General features: G+C 36.3%; 2 protein-coding genes and 1 long non-coding RNA gene across 12 annotated transcripts in view; 2 read left to right on the forward strand and 1 right to left on the reverse strand.

Moving 5' to 3' along the window:
* LOC124298619 (G protein-activated inward rectifier potassium channel 4-like) overlaps window positions 1–9,151 on the reverse strand; it is a 54,516-nt gene extending 45,365 nt beyond the window's left edge. The window contains exons 1-2 of one of the 10 annotated variants that reach the window (XM_046750835.1): window positions 8,935–9,151; window positions 7,332–8,623 (exon numbers count right to left, since the gene is read on the reverse strand). In XM_046750835.1, the coding sequence (XP_046606791.1) occupies window positions 7,332–7,693 (362 nt within the window). In that variant the 5' untranslated portion in view covers window positions 7,694–8,623; window positions 8,935–9,151. Of the gene's footprint in view, window positions 1–31; window positions 193–302; window positions 466–7,331; window positions 8,837–8,934 lie in introns of those variants that run through there. The other 9 variants (XM_046750836.1, XM_046750838.1, XM_046750833.1 and 6 more) reach the window with 9 other exon arrangements.
* LOC124298622 (uncharacterized) overlaps window positions 1–9,230 on the forward strand; it is a 69,060-nt gene extending 59,830 nt beyond the window's left edge. Inside the window, exon 3 of the long non-coding RNA XR_006906849.1 lies at window positions 9,107–9,230. This is a non-coding gene — a long non-coding RNA (uncharacterized LOC124298622). The remainder of the gene's footprint in view (window positions 1–9,106) is intronic.
* A 4,069-nt stretch (window positions 9,231–13,299) lies between these two features.
* Window positions 13,300–17,740, forward strand: LOC124298621 (synaptogyrin). The gene is made up of 4 exons (XM_046750847.1): window positions 13,300–13,493; window positions 14,548–14,771; window positions 15,036–15,183; window positions 15,332–17,740. Exons 1-4 carry the CDS (start codon window positions 13,392–13,394, stop codon window positions 15,533–15,535), a joined length of 678 nt encoding a protein of 225 aa, XP_046606803.1. The 5' UTR covers window positions 13,300–13,391; the 3' UTR covers window positions 15,536–17,740.
* The last annotated feature ends 2,073 nt before the right edge of the window (window positions 17,741–19,813 follow it).

Raw genomic sequence — 19,813 nt, forward strand, 5'->3', positions numbered from 1 at the left:
TATATACATATATATATATATATACACACACACACGCGCAATTAGCTGCAATTGCTCATTCACTTATCCGACACTTCGCGATTAATCCTTCTCATCTTATATATACCGCTGCAAATTACACCGAGAAACGTTATTTATTATTTTGTTATTATTATCCTTTATGTTTTCAAGCCTCTTTTTTTTTTTTTTTTTTTTTGGCCAGAGCAAAATTCGACTTCATATCATCGTCATCCAACGGACGAGGGAAAGAAAAAAACGCAAAAAAAATAAAAAAGAAAGAAAAAAGAAGAAGAAATTAATACCGTGTCTCGACAATCTACCGGTTAATTATTTCTTTATCCCAAGCTCGATTTTGTCTCATCGAGCTTCTGCTCGTGACTGCACATGCAAGCACAGACGCTGTGACGATTGCCTGGCCTAATTGGAGAGCTTTGCGATCGTTTTTGGCTAGGCGCTTCTCATCTGTGACTTGTCACCGAAGCTTTTTCGTCCACCCCCCTCCCCTCTTGTTTTTTCATCTTATTAGTTTATTTCTATTTTTATTTTCATCAATCACGCACGTTCTCTTCGACGTATTATTACATTTGTTTTATAATTTAATCAATGTTTGTTACTTTTTTCTTATCCGAATACGTGTCTTTTTCGTTATATTACGTTGATTACTGTATTTTTTATATTTATTTTTTATTTTCAAGTAAAAATCACAACTATCATTGGGTTAATTTGTTTAACGTTGGTTACACATGCTTGTCCATGCATTCATCTTTCCCCAAAGTGTTCCAGAGCATAATACATATTATACGATCTGTCTATATATCTCTTTCTTTCTTTCTTTCCGCGTAGCGTCATCCTAACTCATTCTGTATGCGTAATTCGGGGTTGGCCAACGTGTCGTGTATATATATATATATACGTATAAATATATGCTATTTTCAGATAATAAATATCACCGACGTTACATATACGGTGATATCAAATCATGTAACGTAATTATTAAGGAGGGCACGCGGTCGAGTTTCCGACTCGTTGGCTGCGATTCTGAACCATTGAAGAAAGAAAAAGTTCAATTGGACGGATAAGAGAAGAGAGATGGATATATATATATATATATATATCAGAGCTGCTGAGATTATTTATAAAAGTCTCGATGGTTATATCATGCTCAGAATTTGTTCAGCTACTATGTAACAAAATTCTGAGAACGGTGACAATTCTTTTTTTTTTCATCTTCTTATCAATTGTCTACAAAACTTTGGCACGAACGACAAAAAAAAAAGAAACGTTAACAAACTTTACGAATTGTTTCGTTTTTCAACAACTTAGCTACATTTGCATGGGTTGGAAAGCGAAACATTCAAGTCACCCGACTTTCTTGATCCTCTTTGATGAAACGAAATGTTTATCGTATAATTTATTTGCATAAATGTATAAATGTGTGTACGTATAAGCGTCGGCTTTCAAGTTTGAAATTATCTTGACACGCAATTACAATAAAACCGGTGGTAAAATGAACTGAATAATGCAATAAAGATTAATTTCTAAAATTAACTCCGTATGTAACGAATATAAAATAAATAAGTCTAAAATAATATACTTGAAGTGAGTAAAAGTGAAAAAATTGTCCGAATAAAAGTTTAAATCAATATGTATATTGTTTATAGGATCGCGCAAATTTGACAATTTTAATGTTGGATCAATTCAAGGAAATATATGTTTATATTTTCATGCTGCAAAAATACTCTTCAGGGTCTGAAGTATGTTTATATACATATATACCTATTCGAATAGTTGCAAAGAAATGTTTAATTGCCTGAACGTGAATACGAATACAATAGAAATAATCGAGTCGAAGTACGGTGACAAGACTTTTTCTCGATGTAAAAACAAACGGAAGAGGGAGAGAAAAAAAAAAAAGTACTAGCTACAAGCAACTTTTGTTGAATAAACTATAAACGGATCAAAAATACTAATTCGAATTCAATTCGTTGGTAAATTTTTTATCATTCAAACAATTCAACTCTACGAAAATATAATACGTTCAAGTTTTTTCGGTGCATATGCAGCGATGTAGGTTAAGGTTGTCAGACAAGATCGGTTATTCTAAGTCGAGAACAGAAATAAAAAATCCAATTGTTTTTTTCACCGCTCGCAGTTAAAGAATAGTCTAAAAATAATTTAAAAAAAAAAAGAATAGTATTCGACTATTCTCAGAGCTCCGTGGCGAAATGTCCGTTGGTAGTTTATTTTGATAGAGTGAGGTAGGCATTAGAGCGAACTATCATTTTTTTTTTCTATTCATCTTTAGCATTTTTTTCTTCACACCAATTATATATATATATATATATATGTATGTATTTTTTTCTTTTTCACTTCCGAATCGTTTCGTTAAATTCAAGACGTTTCTCTAATTCTCATGGCTGTTTAATCAATAATAATAGACGTGTAGAAATAAGATGAGAAAGTTAGGCGCAAACCTAAAAAACATAGTTTCTAACGGTCGGAAAACCAACGGCTCAAATTTCCGAAATGCAAGATTCCGAAAATTGAAGTTTCGATAATGCAAAATTCCGTAAAATAAAGTTTCGACAGAGTGAAATTACGAAAATTAAAATATACACACACAGCGTAATTTACACAACAATTGGGTGTAAAAAATGTGAAAATTCGAAAATTAGAATTATCGGTATTCCAAAAATGAAAATATCGAACATTCGAAAAAAAGAAAGATCAAAGTGGTGAAATTTCACCAAGCCAGAAATTCAATTCATTTCGATGTTTCAGATTTTTGAACTATATCATTCTCGCCCTTTCGGAACTTTTCAAATTCGGAATTTAAACCCCAGCCCACAATACATATCGTTGAAGATGCGTTCGAGATCGGTTTTATTTAAAAAATTACACCTTTAGACGGCCAAAGAGAAATGTAAAAATATATAATGGAGAATCAGGGAGCTATTCTCGTATTTTCACGCGCATTGTGCTCCAGATTTGTTGAGCACCGTGAATCTATACTTAGACTCGAAGCACCTTCCTACCTACACTAAATTCTGTCGTTTCGTCTATTTTCGGCACTGTTTACACATCGCTGATCCTGCAGTCCGTTGATAGGTACACAAAATTTGAGGAAGCAGCATGACGAGCAGCTGATCGACTCTCGATACTTCTGAAATAAAGTGCGCGACCGGACATCGAATCGCGAACTAATTGTCGAAAGTAATTATCAAAGGTCTGATCGTGACGCGAAGAGTTTGAAAAATTATTTTATAATATCTGCGTAAAAATAATACGTCGTAGAAATAAATAAATAAATAAATATAATATAATATTAACCTATCGCCTGGCTAATCGACTTCGTGTTTTATGTAGAAATTTTTGGCAGCGGTAGTAAATTTTGCGAAAGTAAATATCATCGTCACACGTTGCAGGTAATTTTACTGCAGGTCTGAAACGAGTCGCAATTACACTGAGAATAGAATTTATTTACTCTTAACAAAAGCATACATATAATTCGAATATGGCGAATAGAATATAAATGTTTCGGTATTGTTATAAAATTTTACTTTTTTTAATAGTTAACAAATCATATTTGGCTCAACTATAATTTGGTGATAATAATAACGAAACATTTATTTCGCCATATTCAAATATACGTTTGTTAACCGTAAATAAATTTCTTTCTCAGTCTATGCTTAGCTACTTTTTCATACGTAAATGACACGCACGTGTGTCCGTTTGCAAAAAGCCACGTCTTCGTTATTCGGGCGATTTAATTTTGCGTCGATTCGTATGCACGTTTTTTTGTTTTCTGTATTTGAATCAAGTCGTGCGGCGTTGAGACGCTTCTTGGTTTCGATTTTGTAAACCAAATACAGTTCGTGGTTGTTGAACTCGAGTTGCGCAAAACGAATTCAAGTCTCGTCTCGATTGGATCAGTGAACTGCTCAGAGATGCGGGAAATAACAGATAGATAGATATTAAATAAATTCTCACAATTCGATCTAACTGTGATTTTAAATTCAAGCCTCGAGTTGGGAATTTAAATATTTACAGTCAGCATTTGAATCCAAGTATTTAATTAATTTTTACACAAATTTTTTCGTCAATGTTTCGAAACGAAATTCAAACGTCATTATAAAAATCCTTCACGTGTTACTACTTTGCGTGAAATTTTTGGGAAAAATAATATCAAACGATAAAAAATTGTTTTATTTTTTTGTTGCAACATTCACGATTATTCGCGCAGTCTGTCGGATTTGAGAAATAAGTTATCGGCCTGTCGGAAATTCAAGCTTACCGGATGAAATGTTTTTTTTTTCTTCTTTTCACGCCAACAGTTCCAGTCGTTACAGGATCCAGAATTTCAGCGCGTTGGGAAAATTGCGCAAAAGTGTATCAACATCGTAAGGACAAAGTTTGCGGTGATTAGAAGAAGTGATGCAGAAAAAAAAAAAAAAAAAACTAGGAAGGAAATGTGGCTGCGCCTTACAAACCGCTTACATCCGATAAGAAGTTGATGACGCGGTAAGTTCGCGGTAGAAATACACATAAATATACTGTGTTTATATTTTGTAATACGATTAATTGATAATGCATATTTTTCTCAGCTACTGTCAACGCGAATATAACTCGAACTAAGCAAAGGTTAGAAAAATCTACGCAAGAAAAAATGTCTGATTTAAAAATCGTTGAAAGACACTCGAGACTGAATGTGAAGATTGCTGATTTTTACACCGCGCCGATTTCTGTACACCGGTCAAAAAAAAAAAAAAAAAAATCGATAATATTTTTAGTAGACGATTATTCACTCATCGTGACATAAATCACATAAATACGAATTCTAAAATCACCCGGCGCCGGCTGCAGCTATATTTTCTATATCCGAATACACGTACAAGAATAATGTATGTATGCTTAGTAAAAATACACACGCGTGTCACGCAACTGATACACGGACGTGACTTTGCTCGGCGGAACAAAGGCGAGCTTGTTAAACTGATCGAGAAAACGTTGAAGCGATGATCTAACGATGTTCAGAATTTGCCGTGGAAATTCGGAGCTTCTCAGGGTGTCAAACGAAGCCGGAAACTCGGGTCAAAGAAAACCATTAAATTTGCTTTAACTACGGTCTGAGAAATCCCCCCCCCCCCCCCCCCCGATTATTCGTTAATTAAGAACTTTTCCGTTTCACGTTTCCGTTCGTAAGCTCAGACCTTGGGTTGATAATGACGTCGGAATGCGAGAGAAAAAAAAGAAACGACGCTGCATAGGTATTACAATGTTTGTACAAGCACAATATAAAAAAAAAAAAAAAAGGAAAGAAAAAAAACATGACGTTTGAGAATGCGAATTTATATGGTCGATGGTTTATTTTTTTTAACTTTTTCATACACCGCGTTTCGACTCCTTCTGCGTATTGTACCGTATATATTATTATTATACATGTACACAATCGGGAGATAATAATTTTTCTCCGTAAGAAGTCAATTTTTGTCTTTCGTATATTGTGTTTCCATATTGTTATTATTATACACGTACGTATAATTTGTGAATGTATGTCATTGTACATTTTTTTTTTTTTTTTTATTTCGGCGACGCGTAATTGTAAACGATTGGGAAAAATCGACTGGAACTTGCTGTCGCAATTCATTATTACAAGTTATCTAGACCTCTGACATTTTTTGCAGCTAAAATAGTTGAGGCCGAGCTGACGCGCTTGTTAGATATATATATATATTTTTTTACCAATTTAATTTATCACTCTTTACGAGTATTATCAAAACCGTTATCAATGATTCCAATGAACTTTTAAGCTTTCTGAAACTTGTCGTGTCAAGGTGTTGTACTTTTTTTTAACCCCCTCGAAAAATAACCCGGTTATATTGGGATTCCGATTATCATGTCAATTATTATGGTGTCTTAACACTTCGATGGCGATTTTTTTCGTTGTACGAATAGGAGGGGTTTTTATTAGAAAAGCGCGGTTATTGTAAATTGTAATATTTTTGGATTTTCGTCTTTGATTTTAATCGTATTTTCGTAACTTGAGTGAAGCTCGATTGTAATATTTAACCACAAATAAATTAGCAGCAATCCAATAGCTTAGCGGGCAGTAAAAATTCCCTACGTAAAAGCAAACAGGTCGTAAAACGAAATTAATTCACTGGCGAAAAATTACTGAATTGATTCGCGAACTCGATGAAACGTTGAACTACGACGAAGAGAAACCAGCGGCACGTGGGAATAACAAACAGGATAAACAAATTGCTTATCCATATTGACCGGATTTCTGACCAGCAACATCATGAATTTGTGGTTTTTTAAAACGAAAAATAAGAAGAGCAAAACAATTAACAGTCGTACAAAAACGAGCGATTATTGGAGAGGAAAAAATGTTGTGTCTTCTATCAGCAATAAATATGATTTCATTTGAAAGGTTGTAATTTGCTGAAATGGCTATAAAGTTTGAGTTGTTTATATAGTTATATTATAATACTTTGCACTTGGCTGGGGAATTTACGTTTATTACAAGCTGGAATCGTTTGAAACATTTTTTGCAAAACATTTTCGTGTTTTGCCACGATTATCAACGAATGAATATAATTATTACCAATTATTTGCGCGTGACTTCTGAATTATCGAGTTTCGGTCACTTTACTATTACACGACTATTAAAAACATAAATATAATTAATTTTGTAGCCGCAAACCTAAAACATATTTCATCTTGCTGTTGTTTTCGATCCTGGTAACTGGTATTATATTTCATTGAATTTGTAATTGTATTGCGATAAATAAGTGACAAGACTTTACTCGACCGTAAAAATTTAGTTCATCATACAAATTGCGGATCGAACGTTGCAAAAAGGAAAAAGATTACGTTATAATGTAGTTTTATTTAACATACTAGCGTGTCATTTCTCCTTATAACTACGTTGAAAAATATGAAACGTCTCTAATTTTTAGTCATTGTTAAGGGCGTCGTCGAAATTCCGAATGTGAAAAGTTCCGAAAGTGCAAAAATGAAGAAAATTACTAATCTGAAGATGGATGATTTTCACACTGAGAGAAATTTTTAGTTCCGGTTACCGCTCAGTCCTCAAACCGGAAAGTCTAGCATCCGTTACTATTCTTTCTCATTGCGATCACTGTTGCTATATTTTCTTGCATCCGTTGCTAAAATTTAATGTAACAAACTTTGTCGTGTCTTCAAATTTCGATTTCATCACATCAAGTTTCCCCGGCATACAATTCGGAATTAGGCGCTTTCGGAACTTTTCAAATTCGGACCCCGCCCCGATTATCGTCATTATACGAAGCGGATCCTCAAACTACCTTCCAAGCAACGGTCCGCTCTCTCCCTTGAAGCTTATCCTGCTCAGTGCTCGCCTCTGGAAGCTGCTGACCGATCCCTGCTTCTCCTTGCTTCCCGGCGAAGGTACGGCGAGGTGATCATCCTCCGGTGCATCCTCGCAGAGCTTTACAGCAACGGCGGCAGCCGGTACAGCCGAATGAACGAGAAGCTCGCTCCAAGGAGTGGTCGTAGCTGCGGAAGCGGCGTCCTCTTCCTCATCCTCGGAGTTTTTCAATTTTCCCAGCCTCTTGTCTTGCGCCGGTGTCAGCATCGCTGCATCCGCAGCTTTTCCTCCTCCTGCAGCAGCCTCGACGCTCTGCGTTTTACCGAATATTCCAAACATTCAACTATCATCACGGAAAAAGAGGTGACATTAAAATAACGTTGAAAGTGGAACGCGCCGATCGAAGAAACAAAATCCTTTTTTTCAGAATCCTCGGTATTCTCTACGCCTTTTTAACACGACATACTTCAGTCGCCGAGTGATTTATACAATTTTAGTTCACAATCGGTATAATTATTTCAAACTATCTTCAATTTTGTAACGCTAGGTAATCACAGTTTTGTTGCATTACATGCGAGATTTTTCAAAGATCGCGTCATCAGATATTATTCCACTATACTCATACGAAACACTGCACGTTTTTTAAATACAAATCAACGCTGTTCATATTATTCCTATCGAATTTCCCATAATTTCCCCCTTAGCTTGAACTAGCATGTATAATATGGTGATCGTCGCGCCAACCGACGCAACAGCGTCTTTTTCAGGAACCAACTCGTTATCTGTCTTCACTATCTTTAAATACATACGTACACGTTGTCGTTGTATCGTTAAAATTTTAATATCGCACAGAGTGTAAAATAAACAAAGAAGTCACAAATTAATAGGCACAACGATAGAAAGATTTCCCGCCATTTTACGTCAACTTTCTTTTTTTCTTTTGCTCGACACTCGAAAGTTATTATTATTATTCTTTTTTCTTCTCCCACTGTCACCCCCTTTGTATCTGATATTTTTCACTTTTCCCAAACTTCCAACTTCTACGGCGAAATGTTATATCCGTTATATTCCCAACTAACACTTGTCACGTGTCACGGGTTTGCGGCACACGCTGTGTCGACGGTTCGAGAGCATTTGACATGCGCCAACTGTAATACATATATATTTATATATATACTTATATTACAGTCGGTAGCGCCGCTAAAACTTTGCCTCACTTCTCTTCGACACAGTTTTTCTTTATACCTCGTTCACGGATCCAACTTGTATCTTGATCGGGAAATGATTTTTTTAATTAATAGGACACCTTATCCATACATCGATCTCGCTCCACGCGGCTCATTATACAGGTATATAATTATATTCACGTATCACGTATGATGTCAAATTCTATTTCGAATCGTCGGTAAAAAATATCGTAGCAACCGGTTCCTCCGCGGAGAATCGAAAAATAAATAATATTATTGAATGCAGTGTGTAAAAGAGTAGAAAAAAAATAATTAAACGAAATAAAAAAAAAAAAAAAATGATAGTAAAATAAAATGAAAAGATAAAAGTACAAAAATTTCTACACAACGCACTGTTTACGTTTTCCTTTCGAATTTCAAGTTCGTCTCTCCTTGGTGCACTGATCGAATTCAACCACTCGGTGATAATCCCGTTTTTTCCCCCTCGCGCGAAACGAGATGCCGATTTTCCGGTCGTCGACTTGCAAGAGGCTCGTTTAAGACGCGACTTTTTTTATTGTTTCAGACCGACTTTCCGACCGTTTTCAATCCGCGTACGGCCGCCGATCGGGACCTGTCAGCGCGGCAACGACTTCTGAGATTGCGGCGGCATCGGGTTAAGCGAAAATACGCGCACCCACACCGACGAAAGACGAAACACGCAAACCTTGGCGCCCACGCACACAGCCGGCCAGTGCCTTGCCATACCGCTTCGGGCGAGATAGGCGATCATCGTGTGTGCGTGAATTCTACAACCGCGAAAGCGACACGCATGCACGAAGACGCCGATCTACGTACCCGCGTATTTCATTCACTGACGTCTTAACTGCAGGCGCAATACGGAGGCCGAAGTAATGTTGCTGGCGAAATTCAAAATTCGAAGCTTTTACGCCGAGTTTACACTATAAATTGTTATTTCCGGCAGGTAGACTTTCAGCGATCGACGATCTCTGCCGGGATTCAAAGTATCGAGAGACGCCATCTGCTTCGAACGACTAGCCTCGTATTTAATTATAAATGTCGTTTTTCGCTACGTATTTTACCACACTTCGATTCAACGTAACGGAATTAAAGTCCGACGGCTGGCACGAAGTGTTTTGGAACTTTTTACTACCGCAAAATATCTGAAACTATCGGCTCCTAACCTAGTTGCGACGCCATATTGTTCGACCAAAGCTCGTAGCTGAAAAATATTTCCCTTCGATGTCACGAACGAGGAAATGCAATTTTGTCTTTACGATAAATCCGGATGACGCGTGGAATGACCTTCCATACATGAATTCTGTCTGCGTCGATCTGAAACGAGTTGTGCCGTTTTCGTGCCTAAATATGGGATCAGGGACAAATTTCATTGTCTCGAAAGAAAGGATGAAAAAGAAAAAAAAAATCATCGTTTCGTGATCCGCTAAATATACGTACATTTGTCTTGTTCGATAATGAATGTCAGTTATATGTATAGTACCGAGATTTAAACAACGGCCAAAACCAGACCCGCTCAGCTTTATCTCTTATACCAAATAAAATTCACTCGCGTTTATAAAATTAATGATTTCGTCGGAACGACGCGAAATTTGATCCCAGCGTGGTAGTTTTTACGCGGCAAATAATCTCTGGTGCTCGGTGGTCCCCGAAATCAGAACGACGTCGCTGATAAGATTGTCCTGCAGATATGTCCGTGCGTCTAGTTTCCGCACACTCGGCCAGGGCGTGAAACGTGGTTATGCATTCACGGCATCGCCGGCAACGATGTACGTACGTACGTAGGTACGTACCTTAAACGTACACGTATGCTTATAAGAGCGCGTGTAAACGTGTGCTCAATAGCGTCGACCGTTCTCCGGTGACAGCCATTTGCGTTTCCCTATTTTTAAATTCAAATAACCGCGTATATCCATGAAGCGGTTCTCTGCTTCATACATCAAAAACTTTCGCGATTTTCTTTACTGCTGAGAGGAAGTCTTTTCACGATCTTTCATACACGCTATGGATGTTTATACAGGCACGTACATACAATAACGTGCTTATAGTTTATTTTTCATTCCCATTGTAATAATGATGACTGGATCGTGTTGTGTATCATTGTGTATGTGTATAAAATCGCTCTAATATACGATTTAACCAGCATATTTGTTTTCGCATTCTATTTATCGTGTAAACGGTGTATAATCGTTCAATTTATACTCTATAGAGCTGAAAACTTGCTACGAAATAAATAAGGCCACGGGTTACGTATCTCCGATTTGCACACGCTGCACATGCAACGAGTCTTTTTCCATTTCGATTGCGGATTTACCGACGCGAGAACTACAATCTCCTCAGCATACAATTAATTTATTCGTTAACTTTCGACATTTATGGAGAAAATGCAAATTCAGCACACGATTGGGATTATCATTTCTGAATAAAACCTGTTCCCTCAGATCAGCGAAAACGATCAGCGATAATATAGAAATCAAAGTTCAAACTCTGTGAACTTCATTTTTATGTACCGATTTAAGGTCTTATTGGACGGATATTCTCAACCAAAAGTGAGTCTCGGTGAGAATATTGAACACTTCGCGATGAGATGAAAATCTGCAAAAAATCAATCATAACCGACTCGATAATAAAAATTTGCTTTGTTTCATATCGAATGAATTCGTTGATTTTTCTAAATTTCTCAATAGATTTGTTGAACAAATTTTTGTTTAAACAATTCATTGACAACTTTTTGACATTATTGTGATTATTCTAAACGACTTACCTTATCGACTCGGTTGTGATTGATTTTTTTCAGATTCTTGTCTCATCGTCCAATTTCCGTCCAATAAGACATTAATGAACGAGAAAATTATTCGGTCCTCGTACGATTTTCCAAATGATTACTTTTAGTGCGATTTAAATTGACAGTTGGGTCTCATCATCGTTTATGAAAGACACGTTTCAAATATAAAGTGAGAAAACTCGAGATCTAGTCTAGTGCATTTTTTCAATCATGCTCTTCGCCTCGACTTTGAGTCGGTTGCCTGTGAAGTTTAACGGCGTTTATCTGTTATACCCGATACATACGGTATTCTAGAATGAACAAGTGTGCGATGCGTGTAATATACAATCGGTACGACAAACGGTTATTATAACAATAAGATATGTTAAAAATATTTCCGTTAAACCTGTACGCAAGTCAGGTTACGTAATGTATTGATGGCAATCGGTATAATATCACCTAACCGAACCTAATTATTGGTCTCTACGCGTCTTTCATTATTCATAATTATATGTATTTACGCATTCCCACTCCTCTTTCTCTATCTCTCTCTCCTGCTGCAGCAGTGCTGGCTTATTTTCGTTGTGTGTATGCATAATCTTCTTTCGAAACCTTCGGATATAACGTGTGGAGGAGGTATGGATATGTAATCCAATCTGGGATCCGCCATGTGATCGTCCCACCAAACGTGGGCATACAATAAACCGTTACAATCGTAGCGTGTGTCGATTAATCTTTTTCACGGTAGGATCGTTGGTCGGTTTTAGACATCCTTAATGAATTTTTATTTGAAACGTCATCCGGTTCGACGAGTCAAGTTTCTATGAATCATTTTAGTAATAAAGAAGAAATAAAATGAAATCTAGTAGAATACTCTATGCGGGATTAAATCTGCGACTAGATTCAGTGATTTCGTTCATACATTTTTTTAACGATTATTATATTATGCGCGTAGGTGGACGGAGTTCCGTTATGAAAATCTATACGTTTAACTAGACAGCGTAATGATGATCGATCGCTTCATAGAACACAGCTAACGTTAGTCGACCGTATGTCAAAGATAAACAGATATATGTAAACTTATTCTAGTGCTGCACAAGGTTTATCACGAAGCCGTGAAAAAGCAGGGATATCTGATAGATTATACTTGCTACCAAAGTTAACAACGTTTTTCTCATGTGAAAATTCGTTCAACGGCATGTAAGATAACATTTTCATTACTCTTGGTGAAAATAATAACTATATAATGAATAGCTTTCATCGTCAGATAGATTTGAATCGAACCTGCCTTTTATTTCATGTAAGAAGGAAGAATATTCCATTAGAATGTTCAAAGTTCGATGAAAAATTCACGTCAACATTTGTTGATTGCTTTCATCGTTTAACGTGAGGATGTATCTTTCCGAAATTCTTGAAATAATTTAAAATTAGATATAAAATACAAGGCAAATGTAATCGTTTGGAACGGAATCCGACGACTAAAGTAATTCAAATCAAATTCTTCGCGCCTCAGTTTAACAGCGCGCACAGTCTCTCAATACTCGATTTGTCGTATAATAGTTGTAACTTGTTTTTTGATTCCCTTAAATCACAGTCTCCTCAAGGTAGCTCTAGTAATAATTTTATTGCATAAATAATCAACGATAATAATAATTGATACTTTAATCACATAAATTGACATTTTATTGCGTCGTTCGTGGGAGTAGGGAAAAAAAAAAACTAATTGCTCGCAAAAATAATAGAGTTTGAAAAACAATCGATTATACGCGATTAATCGGGAAAAGATGATCGTTTTAATCGAAAATCGATTATTTTTGGTCATCCTTAAAAAATCCCACACATTCGCCCGTTATGCTTAAGTTGAGGAGAAGAGCTGTACCGACTGTGATTTCAGTCGATAAGACGGAGTTCTTCTTCGACTGAGTTCGTCAGAAGTCCGCAAGATGGCGCTACACGCTGCGAGACAGTGATTCTCGGTAAATTAGATCGAGTACGCCATCTACATGATCGCAACAGCCGCGGATTCGGGGTACGCTTTAAATACCCACCAGTTCAGTATCGCGAAAAGATGGACGGTGGCGGAGCTTACGGTGGAGGAAAGGCTGGGGCTCCTTTCGACCCTATCGCATTTGTCCAAAGGCCTCAAGTAATACTGAGAGCGTTGTGCTTGGTAAGTGAAAGTCTTTATCGCAAGCCGCGTAATATCGCCGCGCATTTCGTGTCATTACGAATCCTCGTTACAAGCGATCCTCAAACTCCTGTCAGACATCGATTTTGACAGTCGTCTCTTCCTCCACCCCGCCCCTTGCTTCTTACCCCTTCTCCACCCCGCTTAACGCCTACACGGGGTTGCCCTATTGATTTTTCACGAATTAATGCAATACGCCCCATGAGATGAACTCTCATGGTGTTTCAGATCCGTATCTAGGTCACGCTCGGCTTAATTCGCTGCCGAATCACTTTTTACAACGTTTAAACGAGCGAAATTTAATTGGTATTTAGGGCTCGTCCGTTGTGCCGGACAATAGCGACCTGTCACGATTCCTGTAATCACGGACGAAATCTTGCACATTCAGCGATTCCATGAATCTTTGCGATCGCGGCGGTGTTTAGAAATTTTAACAAAGCATCCACGGACGTGTGGTAGTTATGCAGCAATGAGCCTGTTTCTGTTCACCATTGTTCCCCTGGGGATTTTACATTCTATAGATACGCAATTAATATATTTATTATACCTGACACAATTGTTGACTAGAAATATCCTAGCTTACACCTCTGATACTGATGTTTAAAATTTTTTAATCATACGCAGTCTCGAACAGTATTCTAGCGCGTTTGATAACGTGGTTTAACATAGCCATGTGTATCGATACAATTGATGAACAATACTGTGCTTATAAATTTAAAAAAGGACCAATAATACCAAATATCCCATTTCACTAGATAATTACACGCATAAGATTTCATTGGATATTTGATACTGTCGAAACTTTCATTCCCGTGGAAAGCATTTGTAATATTAACAGAATACTCTGTTTTATTTCTCAACGGGTTCAAGTTTACCCAGAACATTTGTTCACTTGTGGTTAGATTGATAACGTGCTATCAAATTATGGTAAAAATTAAAAGCACTACAGCTTACGTATCATCCGACACTTCCAAATATATATCAACATCGGTATTCATACATACAAATATATAGATTCCTTTGAATTTGTTCCTAGCTGTTTGCAATAATCGTCTTTGGATCCATCAGCAGTAAAGGCTACGCCTCGGTGGACGGGAAGGAAGTTTGCCTTTATAATAACGATACAAATGCTTGTAATTATGGCGTAGGAATCGGTGTTCTTGCATTCTTGGGAAGCATCGGATTCCTCGCTGGAGAATACCTCTTTGAACAAATGTCATCCGTCAAGACGCGCAAACATTACGTTCTTCTGGATCTTGGGTAAGAAATATCCCAATCTCATGAAAAATACATTATTTTACTAATTCACCCATGATTATCGTTTGGTGAGCCATTGAGATCGCATTTTTGAAATTTGCAAGTTCTCGACATTATACCTGGTTTTTAACATCTGGTAAAATAATCCATTTTTTTTAAAATTAAAGTGAAATCCATTGATACTGGACGAGTCCTCACGCAGTATTGTTGTAGCTGATATTATTTCACTATGAAAAAATTTCTCTGACACTATTCGTTTCATGCTAGAATTTCTGGATTTTGGGCGTTCTTGTACTTTGTTGGATTCTGTTACCTAACCAACGCCTGGGGACAATCAGAAAAGCCCAAGGGTGGAATCGGTGTGAACGATGTCCAAGCAGCTATAGCGTTCTCTTTCTTCTCGATATTTTCATGGGTAAGAGATACAAGTGGGAAGAATATATTCATATCATATCTAAATTGATTGGCACATGAACATACGTACGATACTATTATTCACTTTACTATCATAACTAATGCTCTGGTTAGTATCGAGGATTTTAATTGTCCCGTATTACATATAGGCTGGATGCGCCTGGTTTGCGTTCCAAAGATTCAAGCAAGGCACAGATGCAGCTTTTGCTCCAAGTTACGAAGCTGATCCAGTTGGAGGTGCGGGCTACACGAGTTACCCTGATGCTACAGACGCAGCTTATCAAGAACCACCTTTCAATCAGCAGCAACAGCAGCAACGAGGTATGGGAGACTTCCAAGCACCTGCTTATTAAAGTTATTCTACGGACTTTGAGGGTTGGCTATTAAATGAATAAAATTAACTTGTGAGAAGTTATGATCTGTTTGAAGATTCTAATTTTTCTCGGCGACATCTTGACGAATTCATCACATTGTCACCCGCCAAATTATCCATAGGTGAATTCATAGAGCTCTATTGTAGTACTTGTGCTATAAATTATTCATTTTTTCAAAAATTGGTACATCTGTATACCAAAAATTATCAAATTCTATTTATCGTCAGACAAATATGTTCTGAGATCATATTAATCATTGGTATTCTCGCATGTATCGTCGGAGGTTGGGACATTTTCTTGAGAATAATAATGCTGATAATAAATCTTAGAAGAATTACACAATTCTGTTGTTCAAACAAACTAAAATAAATATCTTGAAACACACGTGTCGCATAGTAGTCTCAACAATGTAAAGGCAGGACTACGCTTTTTCTTGATAGCCTGCTCTGCCGAAGTTTATGAAATAGGATAATTTTAAGAGAAGGGTGGAGGGGGTGATAAGGACGAGTTATTTGTTGATATGTGGTTAACTGTTGACCACTTGTACTTAAGTTATCGTGCGCTATTCAATATGAAATAAACAAATATTTAATATATATGAATATTGAGCCGACTAAATTGTCATGAGGGCAAAACTATATGACCACTTCTCGACTATACAACAATGAACGATTAGAAAAAAAAAAAAAATGAAAAAAATGAAAAGCATAAAACGAAGATGAATAGTATCTAACGATTAATAAGTTAGTACATACTGGCTATATACTACAATATATTTTAATGTTGTGACGTGTTCATAGTGACCACAACTTGCATTATTATCTATATCATAAGGTAATTAATGTAAAGATGAAGTAAGATTAGTTTAGTTTCGTTTTCGTTTTTTGTTTTTTTTTTTCTTTAATTTAATACCTATTGTCTCATCTTGCTTCAATAATATGCATACTGTAATAGTGTATCAAGGCTTGAGAATAAGTCAGCTATTGACGAATGTATTATCGCCAACATGAGCTAATTAATCTAAGTTTTGAGGATTCGGAAATACTCAGCCATTGGTAATTATACAGATTTACTCATGGTTGATTTAAATGTTTACTTTTCTACTTAACACACTCATTACTTATGCAGTCAGTAAAGAATCTCGTTGGCGTATTGAAGTTATAATCACTCGAGTGAAAGTTCAAAGTGACAAGTACAACCTTTGTTCTCGATCTCTTATTCTCAGACGTTCCAATGTATTTGGAAACCTCAATAAGCTTTAAATTTGTTGGCTACTGCAAAAGTCGTTAGATATTACATTGATACAAATAGGCGTATAATTTAACTCACATGTTTCCAAGCATTCATACATACATACACGTATAGAGAAACGTGAAAAAAAAGAAATTGTAGAATAAAACGAATATACTAGCGGAACTAACTATAGAACGTGTATTAAAAATAATAATAATATGAGTAACAGTTATTATTAGTAATAATCGTCTTGCATTTAAATGTAGTGGTGTTGAGGGTGCTCGTGCACAGAGATCTCAGTGTTTAGATGATGCTCTAGTCAAGAATATTTTATTCTGACCAAGAAACCGTATTCCGAATAATTTCTGTGCAACAAACCAAACGTTTACTTGCTTGATTTTAGCCAAAGTTTAGTGTGAAAGGAGGAATAAATAGCATGAAAAAGTTTTCTCAAGATGTGATAAAGTAATAAATTGCGAGAAATCATACTAGTGAACTTAAGAGAGAAATAGAGAAATAGAAACTGTTGGTCTATGAAATTTACCTCATTTGTTAGTATTATTAACTACCAATCAACACACCGAGCAAGGGTATATAGGGAGTTTCCGTTATATTTCTTACGTAATAATTTTTCTTATTGCTATTTAAAATTCGATTTATGTACTATACACATTGTTTATAGTAACTGTTTAATTCCTATATTATAAGTATATGGTTAAATCTAAATTAGATGAGCACGCAACCTGCCATATTATTACAAAAGTACATGAAGCAATACCACAGTGCGTGCACCTAATACATTTTTTGTACAAAAGATCAACTAAAGAACAAGAATGACAAAAGCGCTGAATGTATTTAATCCTTGATTGATTTAATTTATTTGTTCGTAATAGTTACCTAAGTGCGTATTTAGTTGAAAATAATCATGATATTCTGTACGTATTTATTATAGGAAAAAAAAACCCGTATTATTCCAAAATGCAAATAAATGTTACCATCTATTGTGTTAATTACTTTTTTCTACCACTACAATTGAAAATATTACATACCTGATACCCCAAATAATTAATTGACACCAAACTTACTCAACATATAATGAACAGAATCCAGCAGTACAATTTAACTAGCTATCATAGATGCATATAATTATTAGTAGATATCTAATTATAACGATTATTTAGGGGATTACATTTATTATCCAATTTCTTTGTGATCAATAAATTTTTAGGGGAGCTAAGAACGAAGTTTCAAAGATGGTAAAATTATTTAATTTAATATTCATATAAACTTTATTGCTGCTGGTAATTGTACATGTTACGAATATTATGACAATCCTGCTGTATCTTCTAGCTTCTCGAGTATTTTAAACTTATATCGCGCTACTTTCTTATCTTCATTCGTTACTGTCTATAAATTAACGATACATAATTTGTAAAATAAAAGTCTTACAGACAATCTATTCAGGTACGAATTGGCGATATAACATGGATTATCATGTAGTTATTATCTAATGCATTATAATTACATTGAACAGTTGCAGAGCTAGAGTTTGCTTAGATTGACATTATAATCTCATTCCCAGATAGATTGGTAACTCTGAGGTTTTATATATTATTTTTTACTATTTACAACCATATTATTTAGTATTCCATATAGCTAATATAAATAAAAAAATTTTACTAGTTTATTTACACCATTATTATATTCTATCTAAAGCTGTGACGAAGTGTTGTCACGGTATTAGTTTTCTAACACGCATCTCCATTGTGAGAAACGCTCGCATGTTTGGATCCTGTACCTTGTCCATTATTATTTTCTGCAAATCCTCGTTACTTTCCTCCAGAGACTTACTCAATTTTTCAGCGTATTGAATCCAAACACAGTTGACACAGCCAGACATGCAGCACGTTGTCGGCTCTGTCAAATCCTCAATCTTTCCATTCTCTTCCACATCTGACAGGATTTCTTTATGGGTATCTTTCTTGTCGACAGTGTGACAGTTTCGAGTGAACATTAATCGAGCATCACTGTGGAATTTTGTTACGGCACTTTTACGCAGAAGACAAGTGAGACAAGATAAATTGGTTGTCATGACGAGGTACTTGATGTGTGCTGTCAATTATTTTGTTCAATGTCAAACGTAAGCGCCCTTGGGCCACGTGATAATGACAGATAGTTACAAAACGCGTCTGAACGTGTGTCAATTACGTGTTGATCGTTCATTACATTCTAATTACCAAGCCTATCTGCTTGCTAGGATTCAAACTGTCCAAAAGATTGTGACGTTCCTTACAGTTTTAAGGAAATTGTACTTTTATTTTTGGGAACTAATAGTAGCGTGACCCACTTCCCGTCGTTCCTGATAACGAAAATGGACTACTGAGACGATCACGGACATGACATTGGCGAGCCAAGAGTCGAAAAGATGAGTGGTCGATGTTTGTCGATGACGTTAACTTAAGTCGATGCGAAGCAAAAGTCGAAGGTTGTTTGCCGGTGTGGTATCAACGATTTCTGTACTTACCGGTAGGACTTTCCTGACTAATTGGACCCCCAGGAACTCAGAAAACGCAGCGAAAACAGCGTGGGATCGACAGGAGGAAAGTTACGAAGGAAAAAGCACCTGCTGAAAAATGTCGAAAACACTGGTTCTCGTTTTTCGGCTGTAACTTTTGATGCGTTGATCGCAGCGTATTAGGACTGCGCGCAATCGATTTCTCTCGCAAAATTACGTCGGAATGGTGCATGAAAGAATTTATTCCAGCACTTTTCAGAATCGCGAAAATTTTTGCCAAAAATGCAAAGGGGTTAGCCTTGCTTTTTTTTTAGCCGAAAAATTTTTGGTTCCCGATGTGATTCAAATGACCGTTTTCTGATCAATCGGACCCCCAGAAACTCAGAAAACGCAGCGAAAACAGCGTGGGATCAACAGGAGAGAAATGACGAAGGAAAAAGCACCTGCTGAAAAATGTCGAAAACACAGGTTCTCGTTTTTTGGCTGTAACTTTTGATGCGTTGATCGCA

Source organism: Neodiprion virginianus, chromosome 2, assembly GCF_021901495.1.
Source record: "Neodiprion virginianus isolate iyNeoVirg1 chromosome 2, iyNeoVirg1.1, whole genome shotgun sequence".
Taxonomy (NCBI): domain Eukaryota; kingdom Metazoa; phylum Arthropoda; class Insecta; order Hymenoptera; family Diprionidae; genus Neodiprion; species Neodiprion virginianus.

What these genes read in the sequence shown, in the direction of transcription:
- LOC124298621 (XM_046750847.1), top strand. Translation starts at nt 13,392, where the DNA reads ATGGACGGTGGCGGAGCTTACGGTGGAGGAAAGGCTGGGGCTCCTTTC. An exon ending in TACGTTCTTCTGGATCTTGG is followed by an intron (nt 14,772 to 15,035) that starts GTAAGAAATATC and finishes GTTTCATGCTAG; the next exon opens with AATTTCTGGATTTTGGGCGT. An exon ending in TCTTCTCGATATTTTCATGG is followed by an intron (nt 15,184 to 15,331) that starts GTAAGAGATACA and finishes TATTACATATAG; the next exon opens with GCTGGATGCGCCTGGTTTGC.